At 34.5% G+C, this 15,674-nt stretch overlaps 1 protein-coding gene across 1 annotated transcript; it reads left to right on the top strand.

Moving 5' to 3' along the window:
* Nucleotides 1-2,795: 2,795 nt before the first annotated feature.
* Nucleotides 2,796-7,953, top strand: LOC129266461 (tyrosine-protein kinase receptor Tie-1-like). The gene is made up of 9 exons (XM_064103064.1): nt 2,796-2,817; nt 3,539-3,709; nt 4,133-4,237; nt 4,882-5,063; nt 5,335-5,439; nt 5,735-5,840; nt 6,374-6,470; nt 6,836-6,935; nt 7,777-7,953. Exons 1-9 carry the CDS (start codon nt 2,796-2,798, stop codon nt 7,834-7,836), a joined length of 948 nt encoding a protein of 315 aa, XP_063959134.1. The 3' UTR covers nt 7,837-7,953.
* Nucleotides 7,954-15,674: the final 7,721 nt, after the last annotated feature.

Here is a 15,674-nt window from a genome sequence, read left to right as displayed (position 1 = left end):
CTTTTGGGGCGGAGCATACGCGACATTTTAGGCATCACGGAAATAAAAGGAAGTGCATTGTATTTGCGATGCAGCACTTTGATAGAGAAGTCAGGACACATACCGCCTTTCCTCGGGAATTTGAATTCAAATCACAGTTTACGAGTGAGCGTGTGAAAGGTCCGATAATTCTAAAGACAACTTGCAATGATGATTGAAGATTCACGTGTGATAATGCCTGTCTTTGTTGTTTTAAAGGGATGGTCTAGGCTGGAAATATTTATATCCCAGTATATAGTGTAAAATTCACAAAACAAGATGCTGAAAATTTGATCAAAGTCGGATAACAAATAACAAAGTTATTTAATTTCAAAGATTTCCATTATTCCGGTGAAACAGTTCTAGGCATGTCTCTATGAATATTCATTAGGTGGGCTGATGATGTCATATCCCCACTTGTTCCTTTGTATTTTATTATATGAAATTAGGTTTATTAAAAATTTTTCTACCAAGAACTACAACAATTGGATTGACAACTGATTAAGTGCATTATTTATCTATTGCCGCAACTTATTTCATCATGATGGAGACACATCATTTACACATGTATGAAAAAATGAAGCATTTATGATTTCATGTAATAAAATAAGAAAATGGAAAGAGGGGATGTGACATCATTAACCCCTAATAAATATTCATGACGATGTGCAGCCTGTTTTCACAAAATATCGATAAATTTTAGGATTCAATAACTTCGTTATTTGTTATCCGACTTTGATATTTTTTGCAGTATGCTCTGTGAATTTTTTTTCTATTTATTTCGATATAAATATTTTCAGCCCGGACCATCCCTAGTAATTAAATTTGTAAAAACTGTTTTAACCTCTGGTGAGGAACCTTGCTCACCAATCATAGACCACACCCAACCTATGTACTCCGTCTGGCTTTCTCTCTCATTCCTCTTCAGGAATAGTTGTCTTAGCCATCCTTCTATTAGCTTCAATCATCATCAACATTGTACAGCTCATACTTCCAGAGAGAAAAAGTATTCCAGGTGATTATTATTCACCAGTTCCATTAAAATATTTAAAATGAGAATGCAAACGTAGATTTACACCTTCAAGAAAGGGGACAACCTCAAAGGTGTATCTTCAAAGGTGCTCTCAGTATGTGTAAAGGAGCACAGTTGACCCCTTTTTTACAAGAGTATATGCCCTATGAACATTATGATGAATAATAAATATTTTATTGCAACAATTACAATGCCGTTAATCCAAGCGGTAGACCTTTTGTTTAGAAGGGGGAGTGAACTACTGTTTAATCCCCGTCCAACTTGAAACGTATGACGTCATGTATTTTACGCCCATGAACAATAAAGAATATGGAGAGTATCATAAAAGACAAAGCAAACATGTTTTTTCTCCTCTGATACCTGTATGGTGTATTATCATGTATATAAGGTGGGTTGGTTACTAGTTCTTACCAGATTTCCTCTCGATACCAACAGATGGTGAAAAACCTCTCTTCCGTAATTTATATTTATTTTATGGAAAATGAAACTGAAAATTAATAGTGAAGGTTATTTATCTTTAACATCTTAACCTCGAGTAATTGATCTTTTGCACATCTCAGTTTACACGTGGCTTCATTTCATTTCCTTATAACTCTTTGGCAAATATTGTCTATTTACATTTACTATTTTATTTATTAGAGTTCGATAAGTCAAAGAAGAATGACAAAAGGTAAGTGGAAGGGGGAAGGGGTATTAATCACACGCCCAAATACACCCATCAATCCAACATCCCCTCTCGCATTATACTGTATACAAATCCTCATTACCACAAACTGTTTTACACAGGCACGTCCTCAACTCTTCCCACATGTAAATATGCACACGCACACCCATCTACACCCTTTTATAATCTCACAAACACCATCGCACCCTCTTTCTCACATTTACAAGCGTTCATGTACACAAATTTTCACACGCATGCACACACACACATAGCTACCTTATCACACATACACCCACAGGCTCCAACACCAACACTCAACACTCGCACACCACCAATTTCTCAGAAACTGGGAAGATACATACCAAATATCCATCCCCGCCCTTACTCATATTTATATAATATACTCAAATACCAAACCATTCAAAGCACACATTTTTAAATAAATACCCTTCGCCTCAACATACCTTTCAGTATTAATACAAATGCTTTCAATTGCAACTTTCGAGCACCAATTCTTACAAGGTGCATGCATATAATTGACAACATAAAGAAAAAAAAGGATAATTTCATTTCAGTAAATATTTATAAATCCCATTTCAAATATCTGATCATCTAATGATATTTAGTATGTGATAAAATTTCAGATTTTGGTTCACTAGCTACTTATGTATTATTGAGTTTGCTTGTTTCTACTCTTGCCTAATCATTCTATTTGGAAAATGTACTACGTATTCATCACATTGTAATTTTTGTAGTTTCAAGTTATTTTTTATAATCCCATTCATAACAACACTCTATGACACATAATCGCTATTTTTAACATCTATTGATCAATCCAATGTTTCACTGATTGCGCAGGAATGATGTTAGTGCCATGAAATCCCTTTGAGTAGGCGTAAGTAAGCTACATCTTACTTTATACTATCAAACTATGAAATGAAATCATCTTGGAGTCTATCCTTATCGATGTAAAACAATTAATTATTTAAAAAATTATTTTATTATTTCAAAATAATACTTTCCTTGTACAGAGATGGAGTAAATACACATCAGGAGGGGAATGACAACGTGGCTTATGAGATGATTCAAAGCGGAGATCGAGGTGAAAAATTATTCAAGAATAATGTTTCTAATTTTCTTTTCTTTATAATTATACATATCACGGAACATATTTCATATCAGATATACGCCCATAGTTTTCGATAACATATTTTACATCTGCGACATAGTGCCGTAGCTTTGCAACATCCTCATAATTCAAAATCATCACTTTTACTGATGAATATAATGCTTATTCCGAATTGTAAAACCTAAATAGCTAACATACACATAAACGGTTTCTCTTGTATTTTCTTGTGTGTGAATGCTAATAATAATAAACACAGCATTTATTGTGCACCATCTATCTAGTAAACTATTACGAGGCGAAGGGTGAGGGAGGGGTTACAGGAAAAAATATGTTTGCCTGTGTGGAGGTATCAAAATGGTCAGATCAAATTACAGTAACATATATTACAGTAACAAAAGTACGAAGAAAACAGAAAGGGCTTTATACCTTTTAAATGTTTCAAGCGATTCAATTGTTCGAATCCTCAATGGACAGATGGAAAGGCATTCCAGATATATAGAGCTGAAGAGAAACTGTTCGATTTTGCATTGATTAAACTCCAATGTATTGCATAAACATTGCATTCTATATACCAGAGCACAATAAATCTACATTCATCATAATTACTTTTTTCAGTTCAGATGGGTTTGATGTTTTGATTATGGCAGTAAGTGTTCTAACTCAATTTCTTTAATTTTTCTTCAAACAAATATAGCATACACAGCGTTAAAACTTGATTCATCCCACTCCTTCGTCATTGCCCATGAAAACGTGACGTTCTTTACCAGACTCGGTTCGATTGGACGGGGTGACTTCGGCGAGGTATGGAAGGGAGACCTGCGCTCAAAACAAAACCATCTTGACGTTGCTATCAGGCAAATACCAGGTGATAGTGTGTAATTCATTCATTCAAGCATTTTTAATGGATATGACAGAAATTCGATCTTTTCAAGGTTATGATTGATTTGTCATCACAATAAAACAATGAATGTCCTAATTAACGAATAATAGTAGGATGCCATTCAGGACATGTAGATAATGTAGATTGGAAAGTGATTCGCTAGAAATTGGTTGAATTGTTTTCATACGACTAGTGGATTCGGGTTCTCTTGAATGCAATTAACATGCCTTACATGGGAAGGATGAAGGGAGGGGTACGCAAATGAGGTACATGCTCCTATTTCAAAAAGTGTTCATTATTATTATCTTTTTACTTCTCCAGAAATTGGTCATGGGAAAATAATCCTTGAAAATTTTTTTTTTTTTCAGTGAATGATAATGTGATTATTTTTATGAACTACTATCTTAGATTGCGTGACAAAAACACTTCACGTACTTCAAGCCATCAAGGTACTTTACAAGCTATCGGATCAACCAAATATTGTAAGATGTCTAGGATATTGTAAAGAGCAAGGTACGTAAAGCCTCTTCAATAATATCATAAATCTAAATACAAGAGGTTCTCTTTAAACGACAGTGAAATGTATCATCTAAACAATTAATATACTTAGGTCGTAAGTACTGTAACTTTTTTGCATTGTGTTTATACACGTAAGTCCCGGGGAGTCCGCAATTTGAAAGAAAATGGCAAATTCCAGCTTGGGAAGTGTCATTCAAAGTAATAATGAATTTTATAAATAAGATAAAAAATAATAATAATGATAAATCATGAGTGATAGTAAAAAAATAAAATAAAAAGATGCTATAGAATCGAATCGAATATATAGAAAAAGTGAATAAAATGATAGAAGACATGAAGGAATTAACAAACAAAAAAAGGAAAAAAAAAATATGTGTGTGCGTGTCTGAGCTGATGGGTTAGTCTGTTTTTGTGTAAGAAAGAGAGAGAGGGGGTGAGGGAAAAGGGTGTCTTTCCCCTCATTTTACAATCGCAGAAACCCCTTGAATTGATTTAGTGTTAATGGTTCAAGAAATACGAAGCAGAGGACATTATACTTCATTCCTCTCCTGCAACACACTACAGGAGGTTGTTAATTAAATATAAAGTCACGGAGTTTACCTTTCTCCAACGATCGTTTATATACCATCAATTTATAGGTAGTATTCTGTATGAGTTCATCTCAGGGGGTACACTCCTCACCCATCTACAGACTTCAGGGGTGCAATCTCAACCCACGTACAGCAATATCAAACCAAATGGTGTTCGTATTGAGGAGGGTACCCTACTTAACTTGGCTTGGCAGGTTGCTAAAGGGATGCAGTTTCTAGCATCTAAGAAGGTAATTTATCTAAGAAGGTAACTTAACAATTTATTATGAAATCCCTTAACGAAATAAGGAATAAGACGAGGAAAGGAAGTTAGTTAGGATTAGAAATATAATCAACTTTCAAGTTTATGTTATCAGTTCAGAATCCTATTAGTTTCAAACAGTGGAAGGGTAACCCAAGAGACTTGTTTATTCTCAATAAACAATTAAAAAAGATCCAAAATAAAAAAAATACTCCCAATGACTCATAGATTTAGTTGTGATATTTTTTCTTTTTATTCAGATTATCCATGGAGCTCTCTGCGCTCACAACGTGTTGCTAGGAGAAAGAAAACAATGCAAGATATCAGACTATGGACTTTCTTCATCGTTCTTTGGTGACGTAGCTGTAAGTGTGACGGTTTATGCCAAATAATAAGGAATGTTATTTTGTAGCTTTATTTAGAGCTCTTCTCCTTTTTCTGAAGATAAACGCAAATATCTGATACCTAATGTAACAAGGTTGATATCTGAACAATTGAGACTTTTGGTTTTATTCCTCAGCCTGCAAATATACCAGATTGCTGGTTTTACATCATTATTAAGACATATTTGACATTGTATACCTTAACTACAGATTGCAACTGGCAGTCGATCGAATTATTGCTTTAACACGATTCTTCATAATTTGTACACCGTCATAGAAACCTACCAGATGGAGTTCACCAGAAACCATGGTAACGGGTGACCAAACAACAGAAGGAGACATCTGGTCTTTTGGTATCGTCTTATGGGAAATTGTAACACTGGGTAAGAAATGAGGTGCATGAATCAATGTTTGTAAATGTGTGATGCCCTGTTATTAAATCTTACATATCCATAGATATGTTGTATAATAATGATTATAATGGTTTGTTTTGAAGATGATAATAGTCACAGTACAATGATGACTTAAATGATAAATGAGTGTGCTGATAGGCTAAATGAAACCAAAGCAACAACAATTATTTGACTCACATGACTACTACACGAATACCCTTATTTTCCTGCTTCAACTTAAAAACCCAATGAAAAAGCGACGGAGATATTAAAAACGACACTAATAATATCTCTATTTGTTTTCATTGGGAGTTGATGAAATCATAATTCTCCTTGAATTGAAACGCCGGGTGATGTCAAACATGTTGAATTGATGTAATTCAGTTATTAAAATGAAGAATACACAGGAACGCTCAAAGTTTTGATTGACGATGAGAAGAGTTGTGAACTGGAATATTACAAAACATACAGTATAAAGTAATATTTTCAGATCACCAGCATTATCATTTTCTTTATTCTGATAGGTGCAAGACCATACCCAAATATAACATTCGGCGCGGTTCAGACGGAGGTTGCTAATGGTTACCAGATGCCACGCCCTCGTCACTGTGCACAAGAAGTGTAATTTCAATAACATTCTTAATCTTTGATAGATTTTCATCAGATTTTTACCAATATTTTGTAATTATTTCCTGGTATTTTTTTTACAACAAACCTTTCTTCAGGGTGACCTTCCCCTTTGATAATTACGGTGTTATAAGAACAACGTCAATTCGTTCCCTTTACAGGAGCAATCCATAACGTATGGACCTATGTACGTCCATGCATAAAGTGGTGTAATAAAAAAAGAAGTGTTATAATATGATCAAAGACTGTTTAAATATCACATGAATTTAAGGATGGTGTAAATCTCTATTTGTGGCTCACAAATGATAACATGGACTGATATTGCATTGTGAATAAAGAACCGTTATCTTATTTCACAGGTATTCGGTTATGACTGGATGTTGGGAGAAGGACCCTACAAATAGGACAAACTTTGACCGGATCCTGAAAGATTTGGAAATGATTCTAGAAAAAACTCATGTAAGCTTAAATTTTGATTCCACACAATTTGATCTTCTGCTGTGATACTGATTGACTTTGCTTTTATCAGGTCTATCAACCATGGGGCAATATACGATTGAAATCTACACACTAAGAAATAAAGGTTCAAAATTGAACCCCGAAAGGTTGATGCAAAATCAGCAACCTATGCGTTCAAAAATTTAACCCCTGAGTTGGGGTTCAAAAATTGAACCCTGCGTTTGGGGTTCATTCTTGCACCCTGCGAGTTCAAAACTGCACCCTAAATTTTAAATTGAACCCCTATGGGTGCAGTTTTGAACCCGCAGGGTGCAAAAATTAACCCCAATCGCAGGGTTTAATTTTTGAACCCCAAATCAGGGGTTCAATTTTTGAACCCATAGGGTGCTGATTTTGCATCAACCTTTCTGGGTTCAATTTTGAACCTTTATTTCTTAGTGTGTATTGTTTTACCTGTATACTATACTATGCAGTAGAGTTAGAATAATTAAGCCATGCGAGGCCTTTTCCCAACTCTCACTTTGAATTATAATATTATGTGTTTTATCATGCAAGGAGAAAAGACAAACTTGCTCCCTAAATTCAAGAGCCGAGATTTAATTTGGGTACCCGGTTGGCCTCAGATTGCCCTATCCCCCGTAGATTTGTTAATTTTGTTTGTTAATTTTTTTTTTGATAATTTGTATCTGTAATAACGTTGTAACTTCAGTAAATATTGAAGTATTAAAACATTTGATTATGAATTTTCTTGATGAAAAATGCTGAATAATATCTATTTACATCACATTGCTATTGACTGATTGATAACGGACTTTAATTGTCTGTATCGTTCAATTTTCAGAGCTACCTGTCACTTAATGACTTGGATGAGCAGTTGTATGCGTCTACCAGTGATATGTGAAATATAATTACCGCATCATTCGTGTAAAAATATCATCAAGAAAATATTATTTTCATAATTATAAGTGTGCCTGATCGTTGACGTACATTAATCATGTAAAAACGCGTGAAAAACTTAAAGCCCGTCACTCTAACAACACGTCGTTTACACTTTTAACTTTTGGAAATTGTTTCAAAACTATTGTAAGGATAAATAATGAGCGGTATATTGATATATCACATTTTTAGCTATTCGATAGACCTATACAGTGATTCAAAGGACTATTTTTGCAGACTTTCCCGTCGATTTTTTTCGTGACAAGCAACAGAATAAAGGTAAACACTTCAATCTCACCTTGATGAAAGGAAATGATGCCAAAAATGTAACTTGCAAAATAGAAAATATTTAGTTTTAGGTGTAACAATAAATGAATATCTCAATGTGATTCTCACACGTCTACAATATCTAATTCAGCAAGAGATGTTTGATATTTATCGTGACTAAAATATACTTTGCCAAGCTTTGCACTCAAATTGATTTATTATACACTTATTCTACCACTTTTAAGTCATTTTAATCATATTAAGTTAACAGCTATAAATCTAATTTTTAAGCGTTATTTGTAATACAGAAAAATTATAACCAAATGTTTCGAGGATGTGTCTGTGACAAGTTAAATTAACAAGTTAAATTCATCAATCTTGCAAAAAGTCACATTTCCAATTATCTAAGGTAAAATTAACCTGATCATTAAACTCGCTATTTACTGTTGGAGTTGGTTATTGGCATAAGTTTTTATGTTAATGAAAAAACCACGATCAAGTTCAATTGTAAGTAGTTGTAGAGCATTTCTCATTCAACATTTCTTCATATTAATCTATTCCTTACGTTCGATACAGTTTTTACCGTGTGATTTTTTACTATTCGGATTATGTAGGCCTAGTGTTTATTTCTTTCATTTGTTATGTTGAATGTAAATGGCAAATTATTGGTTTTGTTTTCGTATACCTATTCTGCATTTTAAAAATTTAATGCGAATAAAGAGAACTTTGAATTGATTTATGAAAATCAATTCTCAAAACTCACTTATTTTCAAAATAGTCTTTTTATAATGATAAATATGTTATGTTGTTAAATATTGTAAGCTTTCATTTCTATGTATTGATTTAATTTGTTCTAATTTGTATTAAGTATTTTAGGATTAAAGTTTAGGTTTATTGTATAATTCAGATAAGATTTAATGTATTATTTATTAAATATAATTTTGTTAAGCGCATAGAGAGTCTTTTGACTATTATGCGCTATATAAATCTCAAATATTATTATTATTATGAAAATGTGAGTGCTTGCATAGATATGTTGTGCGTGTGTGTGCCTGTATGTAATAAATGTATATATGCCGAACAGGCACTTAAGCTTTATTTTTATACTTACCATGTTTAATATAGAGTCTGACTTTTCATTTGTATAATAATATTATGTTTTTGTATATTGCATATACAGTATATCATTATGAGTGAATCTTTAATACTTTTTTATGGATGACACCACAGTTCGTATCAATAAAAAATATACACTTTAAAAAATTCCCCAAAATTGAAAAAAGTTTATATCTTATTCACACTTATTTTTAGGCATTGATCTCATCAGTTATATGAAAGTAAACTTTTTTTACATAATCTTTTGTTTGGGTAGCCTATCTGATATGCGCCGGGCTATAGTGGGCAAGTTACTGGTCGCGCGAAGCAGACTGACGGGCGAGGGCGAAGCTCGGGCTGCGCCCTCGCCCGTCAGTAGTTTGCCCACTAGCCCGATGCATATTGGATAGGCTATTGTTTGGGTTGAGTACTGTGGTGTGTGTATGTGTGGGGGGGATGTGGGTAGTGGCGCTCGAGGGAGTGTTTTGGCCAAGAACACAACATTTATAAGTTTTAAAGGAAAAATGCATCTTCTAAGTTAAAAATCCATGCGCTCTTCATGATTAATACTTATTTTTTTCATATCATAGTTTTTCGCAAATCATTTTTCGTTGATTTTTTTGAAAATAGGTAGTGCTCATACAAGCGAAAAGATTTGTTGAAATCCATAGTGTCGTTTGCTTAAAGAGTCTTGTATCAATATATAAAGATGCGGAAAGGAGCCCCAGGTTATCATAAATAAATAATTTTAAAGGAATATCCCATTTCAGTTTTTTATACACAGAATGGAAAAGGTAATTAAAGACTTCAAGTTAATCATTTACAAAATAATCATGTTTTATGTGTGGATCATTCGGGATTTCGTCTTAAACATTCTACGTCAACGGCGATGATTAAATTCAAGATAATAGTTTGAGAAAATTTGATCAATGGAATATAATGATTGGGTCTAAGTACGAAGGTTTTTGACTTAGTCAAATTGCCTCCTTTAAATTTAAAAGGTGTGCGGACCTTCGGAAAGCCATTGAATTGTTTCAGAATTACCTTGCGACAATAAAATAGTACCCTACATTACACTCTAAAAAGGTTGCCCATTATTGGATAAAATGGGAACATGCATGATGTGGTTGGGTAGAAAAGATACCCGATATCTTGTAAAATTTATTCCATGTTGTAGAGAAAATTACACAGCAAACATGCATGTTCCCTTTCTACCCAATATTGGTTAAAACTTTTATACTCAGTGCTTTTAGAGTATACCAACTTGATTTTGAACACTTTCCCTATCGGTCTCGGAGTAGGATCTATGTTAGTCCTATTCATTTTCATATTTGTTAAAAGATCAATAAACATCAATGAACATATAAGACGTAAGTCATATATTTGATACTGTAGTTATATCATATGGTTGAGATACAGCAGTTTTAATCATGCTAATATGTAATCAAATTAACGCCAGATAATTAGTTGGCCAATCTGAATTACAGGATGATCAGAAATATACTTAAGTTAAAATACAAAAGCATTGTGTTTCGTCTTAGAATACATGTTAAAAACATTGTTGGGGTAAATATAGGAATAAATGGTCATATTATCAATTATGTGATAACTTAAAAAATGACAAATAATCTTTTCGAATGATTTGCCAGAATGTTATATCACCTAATCTTGATAATGCTTATGTGATTGCTTAATATACGACAGATAATTTAAACAATTAAAAAATGTGCAAATATTACAGTTAGCATTGTTCCCGAAATATTTACTTGGTCGGGTCTTTCTAATATAACAAGCCATGAAATGCTACACATGATTGTGTTTACGTTCTTTATATATGTGTAGTGTCTGCAGTATAGATAGCCATGGACCTCGTCTTTAAAAAGGGTTGTGATTGATCCGAACAACAGTATGTATGGAAAGCCAGCAACATATACATAATATATAACGCATATATATTTGTTCAGAATATTTTTTTAGACATAATAATGTATAAACATACATTAATATTTTTCTTTAAAATTCACTGTGATTCTCTTTGCTTGCATGGACAATGTGCATATTCCCTGAAATTATTACAATGATGGACTTCCATATAGTTCATGATGAATGGATTAATCGAAACTCTTTGGAAGACGGATCCAGGTGTTGGTGTATGGAGAGAAGTAAACAGATTTTTACAAACTGTTCTGGGGACTATGATATTCCCAAATGCTAGTTTTAATGGGGAAGTTAACCCTGTCAAAAAAGTTTATTTTGAATACAGAAAAAACAAAAGATATTGATGACGGTTTGTAGAAAATCTATCAACGATTAATTATACTACATTTTTCGACGTCATATGTCATCGGCGGATCCAGGGGGTGGCACAGGGGGCGCGCCCCCCCCCCCTAATATTTGAGCGGCGCCGCTCAAAAAAAAAAGTAAAAGAAAGAAAAGGCGCGGCTTGAAAAAATAAAAATAAAGGAAAGAAAAGAAAACTACCTTTTTCCAAACAACTTCGCCGGTATTGCAGTGCGCTGCCTGCATATAACTGGTGCCAATTAAGAATAATCAGCGCCACCTAAATCTCAATCGGCGCCGGACAAGAATAATCAGCGCTATTTGGTTATAAATCGGCGCAAGTCAAGAAAAATTGACACTGCCAGAGACTTAACCGGCGCCAATCAATGATAATCAGCGCCACCTAAATCTAAATCGGCGCTGGATAAGAATAATCGGCGCCATTCGGTTATAAATCGGCGCCGGTAAAGAAAAATCGACGCTGCCTGAGTTCTTAACTGGCGCCGATCAAGAATAATCAGCTCCACCTAAATCCAAATCGGCGCCAGTCAAGAATAATCGGCGCCTCCTGGTTCTAAATCGGCGCCAGTCGATTATGAATTGCCCGGCTGCCTGAATTTTACGTGACGTCTGTAAAAATAGTCAGCACTACTTGTTTAAATCGGCGCCGGTCAAGACAAATCGGCGCTGCCTTTGTCTTAACCGGCGCCACCTAAATTTAAATCGGCGCCGGTCAAGAATGATCAGCGTCCCCTGGTTCTACTAAATAGGCGCCGGTAGAATAACGAAGAAGGGCCTATTACCAACCAAATCTAGATCGGCGCCGGTCAATAATGATCAGCGGCACCTAGCTGGTTATACATTTTATTGTTTAATGGTCATAACGAATAACAAAGCTTATCGCATGCCCTTTAGTGCACTGGGGCGGGACAGTTGCCCACAGATGTCATGAAATCATTAATTTGTTATTTTAAGAAAGCCCAGAATCATACAAAAGTGTAGAGCAAATCCTTTAATTTTGATCTCATTTTCCAATGCTTTAGTAAAAAAAAAGGTCAGTCACTTTTCTTCTTAACACATTCCACATTGTGCCACCTCTATGGCCTTTAGTGTAAGAGAGCTACTCTAGTGTTTTATGAAGATGATTCGATATTTTAGTCCAAAACGTTGCTTATACCGGGAGTGTATAATTACGCAACCATGTAGACGTATATTCGTTAGACCTTAAACCACTAAATATCATTTTCAATGTATAAATACAGTTTTTCAATACCTTTGTTTTAACGTTTAAATGTTCACGCCACAAAATTTGATTTATTTTCATCTTCCATTAAGTATGTTATTCATCTGATCACTCAGGAAGAAGTTTAAAACAAAGATAACGATACCTATAAAACTCTGTCTGAATTCAGCTCATAAGCATTATATCCAGTTTCATCAAAGTAATTAGATAAAAATTTCTCATTATTTCAAATTGCATTAGATTTAGTGAAAAGCATCACAATATATAATTCTGTATATAGGCCTAAACATCATGTACATGAAAATTAAATGATAATATATAAACCTTGATTGGTGATGTATTACAAATGATTCATGATGACTTGTTATCATGAGATAGAGCTACACAACTCGTTCTTTATTTAAAATCGTGTATATTGTCCCATTTCAAATTGGAATATAAAAATTTTCAGCTCGCGCTTCGCGCTCACATCATTTCTGTAGCAAAACCCCATACTTTTTATGATTCATTGTATATGAAGTGGCGTCGATCCGGGGGGGGGGGGGCAGGGGGCGATCGCCCCACCAATGAAAATATTGGGTTTAGGGGGCAAACATATCGTTTTGCCCTCCCCCAATAGTTCCGCATGTGCAAAAATAAAATAAGATGGTAATGTTACACAGAAATCAGCAAGTGAGATAAAGCTACACAACTCATTCTTTATTTAAAATCGTGCAAATTGTCCGCTTTTCAAATTGGAATATAAAAATTTTCAGCTCGCGCTTCGCACTCGCATCTATTGTTTTTTTTTAGATACCCATCTTAATCATTGGTACAAAAATGCTTAGAATATAAAGAAATTTTAGCTCGCCCTCGGCACTCGCATTATCTGTGTAGTGAGATATGTATCCTCCTCATGAGTTACTACAAAAAGTCCTAAACAGGCACCTTTTTCCTTTTTTTCAGGTCAGTATACTATACAAATTTCAGCTCGCGCTTCGCGCTCGCATTTATTTGTTGGTGAGATATGTGTCTCTATCTCATGAGTCATATATACATTATATATGTATATATATATATAGACACGCCTTTTTCAATATTTTCTTTTATGGCGCCGGTGAAGTGCAAAAATTTGTGCGCCGCTCGGCAGTGCGCCCCCCCCCCCCCCCTTTCGCAAAAAGCTGGATCCGCCTATGTATGTGAACAGCTTTCTATTATCGTGAATTACAAAATTCAATGGATTGTCATTTTCTTGAATAAAGTTTTCTTTGGTTTCATTGTATATTCAGCATATCAATATCCCAATCATTTCACACTGTCTCCTGGAAGAATGAACACTAAAAAAACAATTTGTAAATATCAATATGATATCGTAAAATAAACAGGCAGCTGTTCATATCTGACGTAATAATTCAAAAACTTAAAATTATAATCACTTTCTGGATCGTTTTTATGGATTTTTTGTTAAACCTTCATCATTTTTATTGTTATTATTTTCTGCTATTTTTGCAACAAACTTTTCGTCATGGTGAACTTCGCCTTTAACATCTAGATACATCTGCACTTATACCCCCGTCACACTTATTCGGAATCAGCAGGAATCAAGCAGAAGCTGGAAAGAAAAAAATATTCAAAATATCTAGAAATTTTTGGGAGGAACTTATGAATTCACCAAACTGGAGTTAAAATTCAGGAAATTGACCAGGTGAATCATCATACACTAGTCAAAATGAACCGCAATGGAGTCAGATAAATAATTCGTGCTACATTCTTGGACATCCTAGGCGCATTCTAGATATTCTGACTGCATTCTGAGTGCATTCGAAATATTTTTGTCATTTCTTTTGGCCGTCCCGAAGGTTTTGGTCATGTTCAAAACATTCGAGGGGTATTTTCGAACGGTGTTCGAAGTAGATTTGAATGACCGACTGGTGGTCGAACAATAGTCCTTTCATTCGGGCCAATTCTGCTTGATTCGGAATAAGTGTGATGGGGGCTTTAGATCTATCCTGCGGGTGAGTTAAGCCTATACTTAACATTTGTATCGAAGCAGGTTGAAAGATTAACATTGCAGCGGTGTTACCATATTGTAACAAAATGAAAGGTTTATTTAATTATCAGTGTTGTTTTGGAACGGCAAAGACTGTAGAATAATTTTAACCCATATTTATAGTTGTATAGCGAAATTCAGTAATCGCTTGTAATCGATTATGTAGTGATTTTCTGTAAAAATGTAATTATGCCTTTTTGCTGAGAAGTATCGAAGTTTACAACTGTATAATTGTTTTAGCTCTTTATGTTTAATAATTTCACACTGTTTGGATACACAAAATAAGTGACAATCACAATTGTCTTACTGAAAAGATTTATTCTATGACTTTAACTATTTTTAAATAGTGATAAAATTTTATGGCCTGACAAGCTCCCTCCTCAATCGATGAGCTAGATTGGTACAGGTCTACTTTACGCTCGATCACAAACCAGGCTACTAGGCCTACAAGTAGTATTTTCTGCCCGAAACTCTGCCCAAGTTCTGTTTGATCCTGCTGCGCCAGGGTGAGTATATATTCTAGTAAAGTTTGAAGAAAGAAATACTTCGTTTTCATGCCTGTCATTGTGTTGAGTACGGAGCTACAGAATGCATGGTCTGAAAAGCAGAAGCACGAAAAGTGTTGGAAGTACTGACTGGAAAAAGTGAGAAGTACGGAAAATACTGACTTTACCGAAGTACGGAAAATACTGACTTTACTGAAGTACAGAAAATACCGACTTTCCTGAGATACTGAAAATACTGACTCGAGAGAAGATACGGAAAGTACTGAGTCGAGAGAATAGACGGGAATTACTGATCTTACCGAGATTCCGAGATGAGTGAGGATGCTTGAAAGTTCTTACCAAGATACTGAAATTACGGAAATACTGAATGCTGGGTATTCGGT

The sequence above is a fragment of the Lytechinus pictus genome, chromosome 8 (assembly GCF_037042905.1).
Source record: "Lytechinus pictus isolate F3 Inbred chromosome 8, Lp3.0, whole genome shotgun sequence".
NCBI classification, from domain to species: Eukaryota; Metazoa; Echinodermata; class Echinoidea; order Temnopleuroida; family Toxopneustidae; genus Lytechinus; species Lytechinus pictus.
This window is presented reverse-complemented; position numbering and strand designations above follow the sequence as displayed.

Bases quoted from the DNA above. Each gene is read 5' to 3' on its own strand.
- LOC129266461 (XM_064103064.1), top strand. From the start codon at position 2,796: ATGATTCAAAGCGGAGATCGAG. The intron at 5,841-6,373 runs GTAAGAAATGAG...TTATTCTGATAG, and splicing joins ATGGGAAATTGTAACACTGG to GTGCAAGACCATACCCAAAT. The intron at 6,471-6,835 runs GTAATTTCAATA...CTTATTTCACAG, and splicing joins CGTCACTGTGCACAAGAAGT to GTATTCGGTTATGACTGGAT.